Source organism: Perognathus longimembris, chromosome 15 (genome assembly GCF_023159225.1).
Source record: "Perognathus longimembris pacificus isolate PPM17 chromosome 15, ASM2315922v1, whole genome shotgun sequence".
In the NCBI taxonomy this organism is placed as follows: Eukaryota; Metazoa; Chordata; class Mammalia; order Rodentia; family Heteromyidae; genus Perognathus; species Perognathus longimembris.
Window position 1 is genome coordinate 10,713,005 of NC_063175.1, and position 20,823 is coordinate 10,733,827.

The 20,823-nt window shown below is 43.2% G+C and overlaps 1 protein-coding gene across 1 annotated transcript in view; it reads left to right on the plus strand.

The window, feature by feature from the left end:
- The window catches only part of Piezo2 (piezo type mechanosensitive ion channel component 2), a 343,119-nt gene that overhangs the window by 177,808 nt on the left and 144,488 nt on the right, over nucleotides 1-20,823 (plus strand). The window contains 4 exon segments of the mRNA XM_048363082.1: nucleotides 2,112-2,274; nucleotides 17,260-17,374; nucleotides 17,377-17,469; nucleotides 18,906-19,119. Of these exon segments, the coding sequence (XP_048219039.1) occupies nucleotides 2,112-2,274; nucleotides 17,260-17,374; nucleotides 17,377-17,469; nucleotides 18,906-19,119 (585 nt within the window).

A 20,823-nucleotide genomic window follows, 5' to 3' on the forward strand; every position in this document is an offset into this window, starting at 1 on the left:
AATGTTAACAATGGTTATCTCCAGCTGATGACGGTCATGTTATTTATTATTTTTAAAACATCTTCATTTGTATAATATAGACAATGTCAGTGAGTATAGTATGTAATCACATGAAGTGGATTTAGAAACATATTTTGTTAGCCCTCTTGTACCTACAAATTCTGCTTTTATGACTCAACTGACTACAGATTGAAAGTACTTGGAAAAAAATTACATCTGTGTTGAACTTACACAGACTTTTTTTTACTTCTCTAAACAATACAGTGTAATAACATTTAGTGGCATTTGCATTATATTAGGTGTTCTAGAGAAGAGTTAAAGTAAACAAGAGGATCTGCGTGAGTTGTATACAAATACCATTTTATATAAGGGACTTGGACATCATAGATTTGGTACCCACAGGATTTATAGAACCAATATCCTATGGACACTGAGGAAGTAAGTATACAAACATCCTTAAATCCATCCGTACACACAAGTATGCTTACTGGATATTTGTTCATGCACATGTTCATTCATACTTCCATCCACGCACACATTCATTCAATCATAAGTACATATTCATTCACCCATACGTACTATTTTCCTCTGTCTTTTGCTTCGTGTCCCTGACCAAGTTTGATGTGTGATACGCACTTCCTCCTCCGGGGTTCCATTCACGATGGTTCTAGGAAGCACCTCATCTTCCCTGTGCCTCGGCCCATGTGCCCCCTTTTCTGAGCACGCGGTGACGTGTGCGTGGCTGTCTCCTCCTGTCTGTCCTTATTCATCAACTGTTTCCGGCCAGTGTCTTCCTGGGTATGGGGGTGAGCAGAGAATACTCCAGGCGGGTCCTCTCTGTGGCTCCTCTGGACTCCTCCAGCAATGCTCCTCACCAGCCAGACGCAGCACTGTGGACGCCCTCACTGGGGATCGTGCAGCACTCTGGGTCTCTTGTCAGGGCCACAGAGAGGGTCCAGGCCATGCTGCCCAGTGGCCGTCGGGATCTGTGGTTTTACACCCACAGCAGTGAAACTTCAGACCTCCCCTTGGTAGAGGCAGCCTCAGCTGACCTGCGGTGCTGGCGGCTGAGTACCTGCTTCTTGTTTCTGTGTCCATTCCACGTGGGTGCTCCAGGGCCGCAGACAGCGTCTGGATGATCTCCCAGACACATCCCTCTTCCTCTACCAGCGGAAGCTTCTTCTCATAACACCTCGCCCCCTGGCCTTTGCACCTGCTGTGCTGTGTGTTTCCCAAGGTCTCGGATGTGACAGTAGATGATCTACCAGTCTGAAAATGATTTAAATGTCAGTTGATGCTTCTGTGTTTTAAACATAGGTCTCAGTGAAAATACATCTTACCCTTAACAAAAAGTAGACATTATTTTATACATTTTGTATTCACTGTTTTCTGCAATTAGGACTTCATATCTTTCATTGAATGAAACCTTTCATTGTTTCACTTGATAGGATAAGGAAGGCAAGTAGTATAATGTTTTGGGTACCCCCAAAAAGTCAGGGCTGTGAGGGTTCCTCCCATACAAAGCAGCCACTTGCTGTGAAGACTTAGGCTCCAACCCAAATCTTCCTATCTCAGTCGAATACTACTTCTCTAAGATGGAACCATATGACCTAGGTCTACCTTTCTTTGACTAATATGAAAAATAACATCAACCAAGAACACAAAATAATGACCTGATCCCAGATTAGAGGATGGCTGTAATGTTTTCTCCATTTTTCCTCTCGGCTTTGATTTCCATTTAGGATGATGTATTTTCTAGCTGCCAGCATCTGTTTTGTTGTTAATTGCTTCAGCTACATCACAAGCAGTTGTATCCATACTGGGTATGTGTCTTACTCAAAGGCAATATGATTTGTTAGCATGCACTAGGAGTAGTCATTGACTTAGAGTTCTTGTAGTTCTTAAACGTCTGTGAAACGCTGGGGTCTTCCTGAATCTTATAGATTTCATAAGATGCTGAAGTCAGTGCAAAGCTTTCTGGGACTTTCTGGATAGAAATTGAGCATCCTTCACTTGAAATTATTAAAACGAAATCATAGGATAATGAGCTACTTAGGACTCCGGCTGTAAGAACTAACTGGATTTCCTCTTCTCTTTGCTTGCCTCCATAGCTTAAAAGGTGCCGACGCTGGCAATGGCATCCGAGTGTTCGTGCCCGACATCGGGATGTTCATCGCGAGTCTGACCATCTGGCTCGTCTGCAGAAACATGGTTCGGAAGCCCGGGACAGAAGAAGCAGCGCAGTGTATCTCAGAGTGTGAACATGAAGAATTGGTAAGTGTGACTCCATGTGTCTTCCGTCTATGAACTAGAGGGCGGTGGCCCTCGCTGGATAAGTGGGAGCATAACAGTAGGAGCTGCAGAGGCAGAGCACAGTGTGGCATTTGGCTGGGCAGCCCGGGCACCTCACTGCACACGTGTCCTCATCCCTATCAGAGATGAGAAGACAGGTGTGGGGGACTTGGCGTCCGTCCTCTGCTAGGTCCCCGGCACATGAGGGTCAAGCATCAGCCCCAAGGTTCTTCATCACCCCGAGCTACTGCCTCGTATGAGCTCAAGTGGCTAACACTGGAAAGTCATTCGCACAATTATGATCCACTTAGTCTGGAAACCTTAGTTATTGCAAAATATTCAGAGGAGAAGTAATATCTGGTGCATTTCAGAGAAGGAAAATATTAGTTTTTCCCTGGAAAAGAAGCTTTCTAGCCTATGTATCTTGTCCCTCAGAGTTTACTTGCCTTGATAAAGTTATTTTGAAGATGACTAATAAGTAAATAAGAATTGAAAAGGTGGCACAAATAGTGAGTGAACTGTGTGTGTCAGTTGGCTAGTGGAAAGGCTTCAGGAATGACAGTTGGATCAGAAAGGTGTGGGTGTTTCTGTCCTGGTGTGTGGGACCAGGTGAGACTCAGTCACAGTGTCCACGGGTCTGCCCTGGAATACTGTCACGTACTGAGAATGGCTGTACTACATCATGAAAAGCTGAGGTGTCATCAGTTTTCACAAAGCTGTTGAGTCTGTAATACAGAGCTTAAATGGACAAAGAAAAAAGTTATTTAAAAGACTTGGTTTAAACATTTGACACAAGACACAACTCCCAGATGTTTTGAGTCATAAGCTGTGGCGAGAACATAAATGTAAAACTGAAATTAATTGACATTGCTTACTTCCATGATGTAAACCGCTAAGAAAGAACCAAAGGAAGAAGATTCTCCATTACAGCAAATGACTTGCCCTTCACGAATAAGCAGAAAATACCTCATAGGCTTGCTCCTTTAGAAGAAAATTACTAGTAAAGAAAGGATATAATTCAATCTCATCCTATGCAAACTAGAAACACTATTGCCATAAACTTTATGGGTTAAAGATAGGGAATCATGTTACATGTCCATATTCTGCTGTTTTTAGGGCAAAAAGCTATAAAGTGTAAAAGACAATTAATGCAAAGTAGCTTCTGAGGCGATTTTTCATTCAACTCCTAAAACTGGATAAGGCTATGAAAATGATCTTACTTCTGATTTTACAATTTTAAGACAGGGAACTAAACTTTTGAATACCTGGTTTTACATTTGGATTTTACAGTATTTACAGTGTTAAGAATATTTTTGGTCATTCATAATTGCCCCGAGTTTGGTGGAAGTAAACCCACTAACTCGGGTTTGTTTGTTTGTTTTTGTGCCCGTATCTGGGCTGGAACACGGGGTCTCATGCTCACACTTGGCTTTTTCTATTCAAGGCTGCCACTGTACCACCTGAACCACACCTCAGCTTCCAGCTTTATGCTAGTTAATGGGAGATATGAGTCTCAGATTTGTCTGCCTGGGCTGGCTTTGAACTCAGGTCCTCAGAAGTCAGCCCTCTAAGTAGCTAAGATGAAAGGTATGAGCCTTCGAACTCATAACTCAGGTTTTTCAATCTTAGGACATTTTATTATTAAGACAAGATTATTTGTCAGTTATTTTCCTATTATAGATGGTGAGCTAGAAAACACTCAAGTCAACTGGAATTTCAAGTCAGACCTAGCAGCTAGCAATGATGGTTGTGTCCTATTTCAGACAGCTGTTTATTCTTGTTTCCACCCAGTGGAGTTAACAGAGTTGGGGTAGCACATGCTCCACCTCAGCACCAGAAAAGACAGAGGCACTCATCAGAGAGCTTACTCCTTTTGGTAGCTTGACTAATGGCTGCTTCTTTCCTTTATGTTGTTCTTTGATTTGAGAGGTAGTGGAACAATTTCAAATTTGAGTTCCCCTAAGCCTTACAGAAACTTGAGCACACCCAGTGAAAGAAACTCTGTGCCAAACTAACAGATCAGCAAGGGGAACTAAAGGCTTCATATAAAGATAACACTCATTGCTACCCACAGACTCTGGCTTGCCAAGACGAGGGAAGCACTCGACCCACAGAAAAACAGTTTAGGCTCTAAGTGAGGGCTGCACCTCTAGCAAGGACATTGGTTCTCTCTGGAGAATTAATTCTCTGCGTTAATTCTCAAATTGTGTTTGCTTCTATCTTGCACCCCATTTTTATCTTTAGACTTAAATATCCAAGACCTATGTATTATTAATCACATTATTTAAAACAATAACAAGATATTTTAAACATCTCTCATCCCCAGCTTTAAAAATACTATCACTAGGGGCTGGGAATGTGGCCTAGTGGCTAGAGTGCTTGCCTCCCATACATGAAGCCCTGGGTTCAGTTCCCAGGCACCACATATACTGAAAACGGCCAGAAGTGGCCCTGTGGCTCACGTGGCAGAGTGCTAGCCTTGAGCAAAAAGAAGCCAGGGACAGTGCTCAGGCCCTGAGTTCAAGGCCCAGGACTGGCAAAAAAAAAATACTATCACTATTAGGGGGTTATTTTCCTTCTCAGCTAAATTATAGATACTAACTTTCCACTTTCTTGGCCATTCCAGCCTAGGAGAAACATGGCGATAGGTGAATCTTTCCCAATTAATCTATAGGGGAATAGTTCCTAGTTGTGACAATCTGGTCTTCAGTCTGAGAGGAATGGGAACCCACAGCCAAAATAAGCAGAATGATTTATTTTATTTTTCAAGGGCCCAACATACTTCCTCTTGCTTATAACTCTTGGCTTTTACACACCAAAATGTTTGGGTTTTGAGGATGCTGGACGAATAGTGTTTGCTGGCATTGTTTCTTCTTTCATTTATCTCAGTGGAGAAATGGCAAGATTAATCTTCTGGAGCCCAAGAGAACTCCTTTCCAGATGTAGCACTGTTTTAAAGTAGCAGGTGACAGGGGGCTGGGAAGGTGGCTTAGTGGTAGAGTGCTCGCCTAGCATGCATGAAGCCCTGGATTCTACTCCTCAGCACCACATAAACAGAAAAAGCCAGAAGTGGCTCTGGGGCTCAAGTGGTAGAGTGCTAGCCTTGAGCAAAAGAAGCTCAGGGGCATGCCCAGGCCCTGAGGTCAAGCCCCAGGAGTGGGAAAAGAAAGTAGCAGCAAACATCTCTGGATCATAGGATTGCTGTCTGAGGGTCTTGGTGGATGTGATGACAAACGAAGCTTTGAGAAGTGTTCACCAACCCCAAGCTTTCCTAGAAAGGACCTGGGAAAAGTAGAAGCCACAAAGCCTCCTCAATGGCCTTTGGCTTGCTCTGAAATTGTACAGAAGACAGACCTAAGCAAGGTACCATACCCCATCCCTCACCTCCTAGAAAAAGTCTGTCTGGCTAGATATGTCTCTTGTCTTGTTTACTTGTATGTTTTTATTCAGAAACAGATCTACCACTCAGAGTTGAGAGAAAGGTTATTATCCTGGAATATTTTGTTTACAAAAAGTTATATTATGAAAGCCAATTGTGTAGAAAGAGTTATCTCACATAAAGCAGTGTGTGATTTCACCAAACTGATGTCATGGGTATACTGCTATATTTGCACCTGTAGTTTTGAAGCCTTATGTTGTTAAGCAAATATTTATGTTTTTAAACTACATTTGTGATTTTTTTCAAGTAGCAATTATAGTCATACCTTGTTTGCTTAGATGTATCTTTAATTTTTTTAATTCAATCAACTTTTTTCTTTAAATAGTTGTACAAAAGAATTCCAATTCAAGATGTCAATTTATGTGTATAATGTGTCTTGATCAGTGTCACTCTTCCATCTTTCTTCTTTTCATCTATCCTAACCCAGCCCAACCTTTCAAGGTACCAACAGGTAGCTTTTTAATAATCAAACAAATCAAATAAATAAAAACAAAGTATAAGGCATATAATCTCCCAGGTATCTTTAGCTCACTCAGGAGTCTGAGACCTGGGGGATGATGTTCAAAGCCAGCCCAGGCAGAAATGTCTATGAGACTTCATCTCCAAAATAAACAGCAAAACAGTGTGGCTCAAGTAGGAGAGGCCTTGAGTTCAAACTCAAATATCAGCAAAAGAATTAATATTTGCCCAAATTTGAAGGACGTAACATTTAGAGCCTGGTAATGTTCTTGGCAAACTCCTTCTCAGATTTTTTGCCTCATCATCCCTTGGGCTATGGTGACATCTCAGGTAAAATGAGCAACCGTGCGCTTAACACTTCAGCGGTCACATTTGAGAGAAAAAAAGAACAAGGAAGGGAGAAATCAGTCTTTCATTAGTGCCTTCTAATTAGGCATTATATGTGTGCTCAGTTCCAACCTGAGATTTCCTCTGAAGCTTTAAATTTCCTAGACCTGCTTTTCCAGCAGACAAACGCAATTATTTGCGCCTGGGAACCATTCAGAGCAGCAAAGAGCTGGATGGCTGCCGGGTGCCTTGCAAACCTCACACTTTATGACTGGTGCTGAATGAAAACCTGTCTTGTGATTGTTCTAGAGACGATGTTGCTTCCAAGAAAGAAAGGAGGGAGGGACGGAAGGAGAGACGGAGGGACAGAGGGAGGAAGGGAGGGAGGGAAATACAGTTTGTCTTGTTTCACCCATTTGTTAATTCATTTGGCCATATTTAACAGAACCGGTTCTCTGCCTTTATCAAGGAACCAAAATATCAAAGGATTTTTTTTAACTTTTCAAGATATTTCTAAGACAATATTTTACAAATTCTTGTGAGTATTTTCTTCTGTTCCTGGAGTCATTGCTAAGTGATTTTATTCCGCAGTGCATAAGAGCAAAGCACCTACATGGGTCTCGGAGGAGTTACAGAGCCCTGGGTCCCTTTGTGGGGCACGAGGGAGTCTGCTAGCTTCTGAAAGGAGAGGAACTGGAGGCCCCTCACCTGTGCTACGGTCCCCAGCTCCAGAGACACTGTCTCTGCAGCTACTCCAGCCACTTCGCTCTGCCTTCTCAACTTGCAATGGCAGAAAGTCTAGATAGAGAATTGTAGAATTGCTTCCCAAATTTTGGCCACGTGTCTAGGAGCAGGCCACAGTGCTCCTCCTCCTCCTAAGAGGGTAACATAAAGCTTTCTTTACCCAGTTGCTCAAGCCAGAAATCCAGATATAACCCTCAATCCCTTGGGCCATTGCTTATTACATCAGTAGGTTCTGAATTCTGTCCATGAACCTCACCCTAGCCATTCTGTGAAATGAAATCAAATGGTGCCAATTCCCAGAGGAAAGATTTGTTGGGATTCCTATCAATTTAGGATAAAATTCAGATTCCTAATCATGACGTTCATGGCTCAAAATGGTCAAAATGGCCATGACCTGCCTTTCCCCATCACCACTGGCATAGATAGGCAACATTTATTCAACAGATGATCCCCTCTTCCACAAATGCCATTCACCCTGCTGCTGCTGGCTGTGCACTCTCCTCTCTGCTCCATCCCATCTTCTCATCTCCCACCTTAGCTTCCCAGAGTATGGGCTGTTATTGCACCTGCTTTTTACTAAGATCTTAACCTTGTCATTCTTCTCCATGCTGCTTCACTTTGGTAATCATTGCCTGTCTCTCTCACTACATCTGTGAGGATGAGGGTCCTTACTGTCTTATTCTCTGTTGTAGTCTGGAATGTGACAAAAGCAATGAAGATTGCATGCACACTTAGTAGTGCTCTAGTAAGTATACTTACTGGGTTAACTGATGAAACACTGTTTCACATAGAGGTTTGTACCAAGCAATTCAAAGTATAAAATGGAGGCATCAAAGAACAAGAATAAGACTTAGATCACTTGTGGCTTCAAAGAGTTGCATCTCCACAACTCTGGGGAGGCCACAGGTTGGCAGGTCTGGTTTTGTTTGCTTGCTTTGTTTTTTATTGTAAAGATGATATACAGAGGGGTTACAGTTATATAAGTAGTGAGGACATTTCTTTTCTAACAGTGTTATCCTTCCCTTGTTTACTCCCATTTTCCCTCCCCCGACTCTCCTCCCTACAAGTTGTAAAGTTCATTTCCAACATAGTGTCTAGTACATTAAGCTGTTGCATTGGTTCATCCTTTGTCCCACTCTTTCAGTTATTCCTCTTCCCTTGCCCACATCAGATAACTTATATACAAGAGAAAAGGTACCAAATTCAGAAACAGTGACTACAGGGAATAAACCAGAGGAGAAAAAAAGTGAAAGAAAAAAGAAATAACTGCAAACAGCACACACACACACACACACACACACACACACACACAAAACAACCACACACAAAAATCCGCTTTCCACATTGTAGAGATCATTTCGATTAGCATCATTTCATATGGTCATATGTATGTAACCATTGAGCTATTGTGATCCTCTGCTAGGACTATCCTAGACATGTACTAATTATTACAAATGAGGGAAGCCATGGAGCTTATCTTTCTTTTGGTCTTGTTCACTTCACTTAATATGATTTTTTCCAAGTCTTCATTACCTTATGAATACGGTGATGTCATTCTTTCTGAAGGAAGCGTAGAACTCCATTGTGTATATGTACCACATTTTCTTGATCCATTCATCTACTGAGACATCTGGATTGATTCCTTCCTTAAATATGGTAAACAATGCTTCAGTGAACATGATTGTACTGGTGACTTTAGTGTGGTCTTGTTTGTGATCATTTGGGTAAATGCCCAGGAATGGGATTGCTAGGTTCTAGGGGAACCTCCATGTTTAGTCCTTTGAGGATCCTCCATACCTCTTTCCAGAGAGGTTGAACGAGTTTACACTCCCATCAACAGTGTAGTAGGGTTCCCTGCCAGCATCTGTTGTTCTTTGCTTTTTTGATAATGGCCATTCTAACTGGCCTGTTTTAACTGTCCATTCCCTAGGAGCTGAAGAACATGTCATTCATCCAAAGACATGTTCACGTACTCCACACCTCTTCTCTATGGTTCCCAGTATGTGCCAGGCAATGTGCAGCTGACATCTAACAAGGATTAGATTATCTTTTGTTCTTTTTTATTTGCTTGCCAAGAACTTTTTCTCTTTAAAACCACATCAACTTTGGGACTATGTCAAGTAGAGCATTCCAAATCCCTGCAGTCAGATCCCGTCCTTTCCACTCACAACGTCCTCAGGATTTTACAATTCACTTCATCAAGTTACGTATACTTGGCTTATTTCCCCTGAGTACTAGATGTTCTGTGATAGGTTCTCTTTATTTTTTTACTGTAAAGGTGATGTACCAGAGGGGCTGTAGTTACATAAGGCTGATAATGAGTACATTTCTTTTTTAACAGTGTCACTCCTCCCTCATTTTCTCCTGATTTTCCCCCCTGACCTCCCTCTCCCACAAGTTGTATAGATCACTGCTGAATTAGTTCACCTTTTGTCCTATCATTTCTATTTCTCCTTGCCCTCCCCCAAGCAGATAAACTTACATACAAGACAAAAGGTAAAATCAGAAACAGCAACAAAAGAGGAAAAACAATAAAGAAGAAAAAAAACACAAAAAGCAAAATAAACCCCCCTTGTTTTCATTTCTTGGAGTTCACATCCATAAACATCATTTTATATGGTCATATGCACATAACTAGCCTTTGTGATCCTCTCTAAGAATATCCTTCGGGTTCTCTTTTCTGCTGCATCCTGAACTTAGCATTTGGCTTGGAGTCCAGCTTGTACTTGGTAACAAGGTGATGTGGAGAGGATAAATGGATGAGTGATGGATGGGTGGGTGGGTAGATGGACGTATAAACAGTTAGGTGGATTGGTGGGTGGGTAGATTAATGGGTGGGTGAGTAGATGGCTGACTAGCTGGCTGCATGTTTGGATAGATATACAAATGGATGCATAGATGGGTGTATGAATGGATGTGTGGACTGGTGAGTAAATGGATGGAAAGGTAGATAAAAGGATGGAAGGATGGGTGGATAGATGGGTAGGTGGATCTGGAGGTAAGTAGATGAGTGAATGGGTGGATAGGTAGGTGGGTGGGTGAGTGGACAGATGGATGGATAGATGGATATGGATGGGGAAGAAAAGAAGACTTCGACAAACAGCTCCAGCCATGCTCAACCTTGACACCTTTATAACAAATGTGGAAATATTTTTCAATTTGTATCTTAGTCCACCACAAATAATTATATGACTAATGTGTCTTTCAGGAAACTTTTGAGAATGGAAAGACTTGTGTATTGTCAAAAGACTGGTTTTGTCTTCATTCTTCATTCCTGATTGCTTTTATTTCCAGAAGAGCACCAGATGTGTTATGTAGAAGGGCCAAACTTAGATGCTTCCTCTAAGATAAAATAGATGAGGCAAGGAAGTAACAACCTCTGAAACCAGACAAACTGGGTAGATAATACACATAGGAGTGTGTGTGTGTGTGTGTGTGTGTGTGTGTGTGTGTGTTGATTTGGTTTTATAGTATTCCATTAAAATTATTTTCTGAAATTTATAATCTTAAAGCAAAAATCCTTTAAAATAAATGGTCAATCAACATTGGCTCATCTTTATTGTTAGTTATTTCTTCTAAAATGTTGTCCAGATGATTCTAAAAGATTATTCTGAGTAATTTAAGCTGAGAATTTGTTACTTTGGGGCCAAATACATCCTAGAGCTACGAACTTTCAGGCTTACAGGGTGTGTGTCTGGGAACAGGACTTTCAGCCAATACTTGAGTTGGTCACTGTCCTCTAACTTAGTTTCTTTGCCTGTCTTTTATTAAACTCCCATTGCTCTGTAGATGGAGATCGAAAGAGAAACCTACACTTTCACTTTTCCAGGTGGGATAGGCAACTAATAAAACTGCTTTTGTAAGTTTGGAAAAATACTCTTCCCAAAGCAATTCTAGCCAAAGAACATAATATTTGCTTCATCTATGAAATGCTGTCACGTTAGGCTTACATAACACACATGATCACACACAAATAACTCTGCCTTCCTCTCTCCTACTTCTTGCTTTCTCCAAGAACACTGGAAAGGCCATTTGTCTTCTGCTGTGAGTCTCAACACTGTTCCCTCCCTTCCTTGGGCCCTTCTGCTGAGATGAGCCCATTCTGCTAAGATAAATTGTTAACTTTTAATAACAAACAATGAATAAACAATGATGACACTTGAGGAAAAGGTTCCCTATATCTCACAGACCTTTTGGCTCATTATATGTGACTCTGATAGACTTCCACAGAAATGTTTTAAAGTTTATTCTCATCACAAAGAAGAAGAAACGGAATTCAGTTGTACACAAAGCTTTCCTTTGGGGTCAGAGGCATCACTGAAGCCTAAAGGAGGTTCCAGAGATTTCTTCAATATATTTTCCCAGGAAGGGAGTCTGCCGAGGTATGGCTCAAACAGGATGCTTTTTTCTTGTGCCTATGGATTCCATTCCACTGTGAGATTCACCAACAACAGCCACGGCATCGAGTCCAGGGTGGCTGCCAAGGGCTTTTTAATCATATGCTCCTAGAACCCAATTCCATAGTGCTTTAGGAGGTCTGAGATCCACCTGGGTAAACTGACATTTTACCCATATGGCCTTAGTGTTTCAGTATTTGTTCCACCTCAGGTGGGATTATATGATTTCAGGTGTAAGGAAACATGAATGCTTGGGTCCTACCAAAAATAACTGTGTCTTCTGTGTCAAAAATAGATTAGAAAGGATACTTGTAGGACTTGGGCTGAGATGTGAAGGATGATTTGTAGTTAGGCTCTTATCTGGGTGCAGAGAAAAGGGGGCTTTTTGTGAAGCAAATTCCACAGCACGTAGACCTCTCTGTGTGAAATGAGAGTTCTACCCTGGTGGGTATCTGTAGCTCACACCTATAATCCCAACAACCCAAGCTACCCTGGAGGCTGAGATCTCCTAAAGCAGAAGATCAAAACTTGAAATCAAGTATGACAAGAAATGTACTCACTACCTTATGTATGTAACTGTAACCCCTCTGCCCATAACTTTGACAATAAAACAATATATGAAAAAGAAAACAAAACCTTGAAATCAAGGATATTTTTCAGTATTGAGCTTTTTATTGTATTCCTGCTTGTCAAGAGGATTTATAATATTTATAGTATCCAATTTGCTGTGTACTTGCTATGTACTTGAGTAAACCATGGTATAATCTAATCAAATCCTGCATTTTTTTTTAGCACATTAGCTGACATACTTGTTTCTTTAGATTCAGAATATTTGAAATCCTCTCTTTTAGCTATTTTGAAACACAGAGTACATTAATCAGTGCTGTGGCCACCACAATGTACAATCTATAACCCAGAAGGCTTTCTCCTGTCCAAGTGAAATAAAATACCCTTTGGCCAGTCTCTCCTCTTTCTCTGCACACCTCCTTCCCCTCGCCACTGGCAAACACTCTTCCACGGTTTACTTAGGAGGTTGACGTTTCAGATTCCACATGCCTGGGAGATCATGCCGTGCCTGTCTTTCTGAGCCTGGCTTATGTCACTTAGCATAAAATCCTCCAGGCTCATACACAGTGTCCCAAATGACAGGATTTCCTGTTGAAAGCAACAACATTTTAAAAGAGATGAAGCAGAGGACTTAAAGGTTTTAGATGTGCTTTAGATTTTGACCAGACTAATGGGTCTTCAAGCCATTCTTATTTGACTTTCTAAACTCTGTAGGGCTCACTTCATGTTAGATAGCTCATAGAACCAAGGGAATTAAATCTTTCTATCCAACTACTTCTTGTTAACTCAAAGGCTAAGTTGTACTCTAAGCAGGGACAGATTGAGACCCCAGCAAGCAGGGCTTCTTGTTAGTAAATATGTGAGGGTGAGTCTGCTCTGGGAGGGCTTGTGTTTACATCTCAGCTGATGACTCACTGCGGGGAGTCTACGGGCTCAGAAGCCAGGCCAATGGAGGTGACTAATGGTGGTTTTGCCCCCCTCCAACTGGGACGACTGGGAAGGTCGAGAGTCCCAGAACCCACCTTGCTCTCTCCCAGCTTGGCAGGTTTAAAAGGCATTTCTAACCAGGGGCCCCAGGAATGTGGTATAAAACTTCCAAAAGTCTCACGTACAGTGGTCTGTTCATAGAGACCACAGGGGTGCCCATGCCAGGAGAGGTCAGGGGAGGTCAGGAGGGCATCAGGGGAGGTCGGGAGGGCATCAGGAGAGGTCAAGGGAGGGCATCACGGGAGATCAGAGGAGGAGGGCATTTGTGTGACCTCACCAAGACTCCTGACCAGACTTCGCTTTGAGCTCATCTGCATCCGTAGCCATTCTGTAATCGAATCATAAGTCATTTGATAGGAAACTTTGCATTGTCTTAACTGTGACCTGGGCGGCCTTGGCTGCCTTCTTTCTTTCCTTCCTCGCCAAGGGAAGTGAGGGAAGAGCTCAAACGCACTTCCTTCCGGGAGGAGACCTTCCATGGGTCGCTGCCCTGGCGTGGGAAGGAGATGGATTCTGACAGTGACTCTGTCTTCAGCATGAGGAAAGGGGGCCCTGAGAATGAGAACCACCTCTTCTCCAGTTCTGTAGGTGCTGGTCCCCTCCATGTTTCTGTTTCTGCGTCTTGATCTGTTTCTAGGCAAGCAAGGCCAGGAGTGGGGAGGTTGGTGAGCCACTTCTGAATGCCCCCCAGGGGAACCCACCAGAGCCCGATGTAAAATCCACCTGGGAATCCGACTGGACCACTGTCCGACCCGCTGTGCCAGCTGCTGGCTTGGTCCTTCCACACAGAGCATCCAGACAGCCTTCCGGTTGTCCCATCTCAACAAAAGACAAGAAGACAAGCACTGTCTTGGCCTTGATGCCTGCCATTCTTACCTCAGGCTTGCCAGCTCCACCTCCAAGCCAGACACACCAGATTCTCAATTCAGCCCCCTCCCCTGCCATCCCCCCTTCTCTACTCCTAGCTGCCCCTCCCCACCCCTGTGCATCCAGGCAACCACCAGGAGCACTTTGTAAAATGAAGCATATCATATCCTTTATTAGAGGGATGGGCTAGAGGAGGTTCAAGATGAATTATGGGTAGAGAAGAGGAACAGGTGTCTACTCACATTTTTTGGAGAATTTCACTGGGGAGGTAGGATGCTATGGGGGGAGAGGGATGTTTTTCTGAAGCAAGGGGTCCAGGTGTATTTGTTTCTTGAATGGAGTGATCGGAGAGAAATGGAGAAGATGGAGGACAGGACTGAAGGGAGGATGGCTGGGCTGGCCTTCAGCCCACTCTCCTGAGGCTGCTGGGACATGTGGAGTGTGCCTAGCTCCAAGAGGAAGGCTGAGGGTGTGCGTCCCTCCTCAGGCAGGCTGAAGAACAGGAATATGGTGGACTGGAATACAGCGTCCTCATCTTCCCTCTGTTAAATAGAAAGTGAGGCCGTCCTCTGAGAATGAGAGGGATGAAAATACAGGAGTTGTCGTCTGAGGCAAGGGGAGAGGTCATGGCCCGGGACACACCGTCTTCCCTCCAGTCACGCCATCATCTTCGACGCCTATCGTGCCTCTAGCGGCAGTGCTGTCTCCCGGGACATACAGCTGGTGACTTCATGACACTCAGGTCTTGGCTTAAATTTCACCTCCTAGGAAAGGCTCTCCCTGAATCAGAATCCAGTCACAGGCATTTCACGCTATACGACTTCTCTGAGGAGCATTTACTGAGATGCTTAGCTTGTTAGCTTACCTATGGTTTACGTTTTTATTGCTGTATTTCTTCCTAGATATATTAAGACAGACTGGCTTTGTATGTATGCAACCACTGTAATGAAAAAAAAGCATGAGATATTTTTTCTGCTTTAGGGTAAAAAATATAAAGAGCCGTGGTCTTTTAATGTCCACAGTGACTACTTCCAAGATCCCTTATAGATGGCCAAGTCTGCGGGTTCCCCAGTCCCTTATCTGAAGTGAATAGTATTTGTATAGAACCTAGCCACATCCTCCCATGCACTTTAAATCGCCCCTAGATGGTTTCTAAGCTCTCACACAATGCAAATGCTGTAGAAGTGGTTATTATTTATACAGTATTATAAATTACAAACCGTATAAATTATACTGTATTGTATAGGGGAAAAATGTTTGTGTGTGTTCAGGATAGACATGGTTCTTTTCAAGTGTTTCTCAGCTGTGGTAAGCTAAATCCATGGATATGAATGAAACACATGGTTGCAGTAGAATGAGCGGAATCCAGTTTACCTGTGTGAACAGGCGTCAGCCCAAGATGAGGGCCTGGTGAGTGTGTGTGCATATCTATGCACTTGTGCCTATGTCCATAGGGTGTGTGCACATATTTATGTGAGCATATGTGTGTTCCTGTATATGACATGTGTGTAGGAGGGTGTGCTTGTGTGTGCATATATATGTGGGGATATGCATTTGTGTCTGCATACGGGTTGGAAAAGACTGTGTATGCATGTGAGGATGTCCACACATACACACACATACACACACACACATATATATGGGTATGAGCATCTGGGATTATTTGTGTATGTGCATCTGTGTTGGGGTGTATTTCTGAGGGCATGTATGTGGGCATAGGTATGTATACATGTGTGTACATATGTCTGTGTGGATGTGTTATGTGTGGGATTTATTTGTGTGGGTATATTATGGTATGAATGTGTTTATGTGTATGTGTTATTTATGAGGGTGTAAGTGCATGTGTGTACCTGTGTGCATATGAATTTGGAGGGGATGGGTGGAGGTGTATTTGTAACCTGAATTCATCAATGGCCAACACAAATCTCCTGGGGTCTGTATTGTCCCTGATCAGCGGAAGTTCTAAGACTCCTCAAGGCTACTTAGGACTTCCTTAAACGGGACATGAGCCTTCCTGGGTTCTCGCCTCCCAGCCAGGGAATGAGAGCTAGACACCATCGTGAGAACCGTGCAAATGTCTGAGCTGAACCTTTCCAGAAAGAACTTGTGACATGGGCAGCTGGAGGCCCAGGCTTCTCTCCTTCATCTTTTAAGATATCTGGCTGGGCCTGAGCCCTGCGGCTCTGTGGCAGCTGCTTTGTGCTGCCAAGGGACAGAGGCAAACAGCTTCACAGGTCAGAAGATTCCTGTCGTCTTAGACTTGTTGCTTATATATGAGATTTCAGATTTCTTACCCTTCCAATAAGCAAAAATACAAACCCCCACTGAGTCTTTACCAACCAAGTAGCAAAATCCCCATGGCATTGTCCTCTCCGGTGGGAGATGGTGCGTGGAGACGTGGTGTGGGTCTGGCACTGCGCTTCCCCTCCGTGGCAGCACCGCGGTGCTTGGCAGGGGGCAGCAGGGGGCATTCTCTGAACGTGTAAAGGGAGGACCACTGGCAGGCACAGCCAAGCAGCCGGAGACACGCGTCCTTTCCTGCAGTGGGGACCAGAGGTGACCTGCAGAAAGCCAGGTGTGGCTGCTCTTCCTTTGAACTACCTACAGTCTCAAGGGAAAACTAAATCTGAAGAATCAAGCCCAGACTGAGCCAAACTGAGATTGTTCATAGACATGTCTCCGTTTCCTCTGCCTATTAAAAAACGAGCATGCGGGGCTGGGGATATAGCCTAGTGGCAAGAGTGCCTGCCTCGGATACACGAGGCCCTAGGTTCGATTCCCCAGCACCACATATACAGAAAATGGCCAGAAGCGGCACTGTGGCTCAAGTGGCAGAGTGCTAGCCTTGAGCGGGAAGAAGCCAAGGACAGTGCTCAGGCCCTGAGTCCAAGGCCCAAGACTGGCCAAAAAAAAAAAAAAAAACTAGCATGCACAGGTAACTAACTACCCAGGATTCTATGGCTGGAGACATTTCCTAGGAATTGGGGTCTCCAGGACGGTTACAGGTGGTTTGAAGTCGTTAGAGGGACTCTCAGAGAACTAGGTGTGGACTGGTGGGGATGCTGTCCTGATTTGTGGAATTGACTCGGCTGGTTAATTCGGACATGAGGACCCGTGTCGCCTGCCACATCAGCCATCAGAGGTGTGCACTGTAATATTTTCCATTCTTTATTTATCTAGGCTGGAGGAGAAAAAATGGACTCAGAAGAGGCACTCATCTATGAGGAGGATTTAGATGAAGGAGAAGGTGTGGAGGAAGAGATGGAAGAAAGTGCCAAGTTAAAGATGTTCCGCAGGCTGCCTCGGTGGCGTCGAAGCTGAAGGAATTTATTGGCAACATGATAACCACGGCAGGCAAAGTGGTAGTGACCATCTTACTGGGCTCCTCAGGTGAGTGTGCTCCAAACTGAGGCCCCACTGAGAACACAGCTTGGTCTGTGAGGGATAATGAAAGACATGGTCAAAGAAAAGCAGGGAACAGATCTATGCCCGGACACTGGAACTACACTGTAGCTTTTGTAAAGCCAGCCATACATACAAACCACACACGAGAGTACCTTTCCTGTTCGCTTCTAGATTTGGTGTTTGGAGATGGTGTCTCTGTCGGTTTATCTTTTTCCATATCGAAGCGACTTCATTTTCTAAGTTCAGAATAGAATAACAACTCTGCCTCATCCTCAAAACCTTTGAATGGTGACCTGTTGCAAATAGTGATTTGAATATACCCTTGGCCAGCACATTCCAAAGGCATGTCTGTTTATATGCAGTCCTTTGAAATCTTAACTTTCCAAGGTAAACTGCTTTTCCTTTGCAAGTTAGACTGCAATCTTCCACCTCAGACACTCACTTCCTTTACATTTTGGCCACCATCAGCTAATTCCATAATAATGTTATCTCACTCTTTGCCCTCTATCCATCCTGCTGCCCATCCAGCAAATGAACTGCTTCCATTACAAAGACAAAAATAACTCAGCAGGCCAAGCACCCAGTGGCTCACACCTATAGTCCTAGCTACTTAGGAGACTGAGTTCTGAGGATCTCAGATCTAAGCTAGCCCCAGGCAAAAAGTACATGACATCTTTTCTTCAATCAACTAGCAAAAAGCCAAAACTGGAGCTGTGGCTCAAGTGATAGAATCTGAGTGAGAAAGCTAAGAGACAGTGCTTAGTCCCTGAGTTAAAGCCTTAATACTATCACATACCCACACAAAATAAAACAAAATGGCAGCTTCTTCATAGGGGAGAAAAAAGAGGAAAAAGAAATAGGAAGTTCCTCAAGGAATATTTTAATGAGCAATTCTTTCTAAGTGCCCAGAAGGTTTTAAGACATGTATGAAGGGTTACCTGATCTTAAATGTCCTCTTCTGGAGATCTTAGCAGGTAGGACAAAGTTTTCATTGGGACTTTAGCTGCCATCGCATGTATTATTCAAATCTTAGGCAACAGAAAAATATAAGTGAGTCTAACAAAAATGGTGTAAGGAAAAGTTAGGATGAATCCACATATGCTTCAGGGAAAAGAAGGAAAGGGAAAACATTTGAATATAAATGTAAATTCTACTTGTATGAAAAATGATCTTTCCAGCTCAACTACTGTTGGGAGCATTTCATCAAGTGCTTTTTTAGTGTACTTGTAAAACCACTATTTCATATATGATGGCATTATTCTGTTTGCGTAAAGGGACTGTGATGAATATTTTGAAAACTTGAGTGATTATTTTAAAATATAGGAAGAAAACTGACATCCCTTCCCATCGGTACATTTGCTGAGTGTCAGCTGAGGTTCCACTGCTGTGCCCTTTCACTTGATTGTGTTTCCTTCTCTTAGGCATGATGTTGCCATCCTTGACATCAGCTGTCTACTTCTTTGTATTCCTGGGTTTGTGTACCTGGTGGTCCTGGTGCCGGACATTTGATCCATTGCTGTTCAGCTGTCTCTGCGTTCTGCTGGCAATTTTCACTGCCGGGCACCTGATTGGGCTTTATTTATATCAGTTCCAATTCTTCCAAGAAGCCGTTCCCCCCAACGACTACTACGCAAGGTAAGAGAACTGGCAGAGGCATTGGAAGTTGAAAATGTTCTTCACCAAGTCTTTTGTGGTCCTGGTTAGGCTCTGGTGAACTTTCAGAATGGCTTCTGGATGCCAAGTTGCTGGGTTAAGTTAAGCCAAGATTTGGTGGGATGAGAAAGCAATCTAGTACTTTTCTCTTTTGGTCTTGGATGACACCGTGTAGAAGCAAAACAGTGTCCTGGAACACCTGAGACCTAGGATCTTAGCTGTCAGAAGAGTTGCCAGAGAGAGCTGGACGCAGGTGGTTCACACCTGTAATCCTAGCTACTCAGGGGGCTGAGATCTGAGGATTGTGGTTCTAAGCCAGCCCAGGCAGGAAAGTCCGTGAAACTCCTCTCCAATTAACCACCAGAAAACCAAAAGTGGTGCTGTGGCTCAGGTGGTAGAAGCTAGACTTGAGCTGAAGAGCTCAGGGACAGCGCCCAGGACCAGAATTCAAGCCCCATGGCCAAAAATAAAATTAAAAAAAGACTTCTGAGAAGAACTTATATGAAGAATAATAAGGGCATGTCTTAAGCATTCAGCTAGATAGCTTTCACAGAACACCATGAATTAAACAGTAAAAACAATAATGAATTGACTGTAAGAATTATAAAAAACAAAAATATGAGGATCCAAGCATGAGGCCCCAGTACTAAATGAACAAAGAGAGAAACAAACAAAACCAGAATCCATGGAAACAGAGAAGGGGTGTTGGGAGAGGATGAGAGGAATCTAGTAATTTGCCTCGATAGAAAGGCAACTCTTATATCAACTTCTTACCATGAACATGGGAATTAGAGATAAAGAATCCAGCACTTTCAAAGTTTCAGCAAGGACTCTAGGCCTTTCTCAGTTAGATTGGGAAGACACTTGACAGGATAATGCCAGGAAAGGAAAAATAGAAACAGAAAATTACCATCTGTCCACCCTTAATGGAGCATTTCATTCTGGCTTCAGCCTGAGATTCTTCAAGTGGGTTGAAAGCTGATGCCCAATATCAAAGTGTAACCACCTTGATTGTTTGCTAATTGCAAAAAGAAGCATCATAAGTTACAAAAATAGTGCAACATCCTAATCAATTGATCAGCATTAATGTTACTAGCTGGTGTCTGTGGCTCATGCTTGTAATCCTAGCTACTCAGGAGACAGAGACCTGAGGATCATGGTTCAAAGCCAAGCCAGGCAGGCAAATCTGTGAAGCTTTGAAATCCAACTAACCACTAAAAAGCTGAAAGCAGAGCTGTGGCTCAAGTAGTAGAGCACTTGTTTTGAGCAGGGATAGTGCCTAGGGAGACCACCAGGCCCTGAGTTAAGCCCCAGGACCAGCACTAAATAAATAAATGAATAAATAAATAGTATCATCCAAAATGAGATAGCCTCACATTTCAAATGACTCTGAGCCTTGCAGCATCAGAGGTACATAGTGTCAATCCTTGCGATTGGATCTGTACTGTACAGGGCATGCAAAGGATAGACATAACCAAGATGGCTCCACGAGAATGTGGGTCTAAAACCCAAATGATGGGCTCTCTTTTAAGAACCAGCAAATACATTTAAAAAAAGAGTATATGGAGAAAACATGCTAGGAGCTACACTAGTTTAAAGGAGAAACCAACAGCCAACACACATGTACAGCATGCCTCTATATTAGATCCCTAAATGATATTTGAGGTTACATGGGGATACATTGTC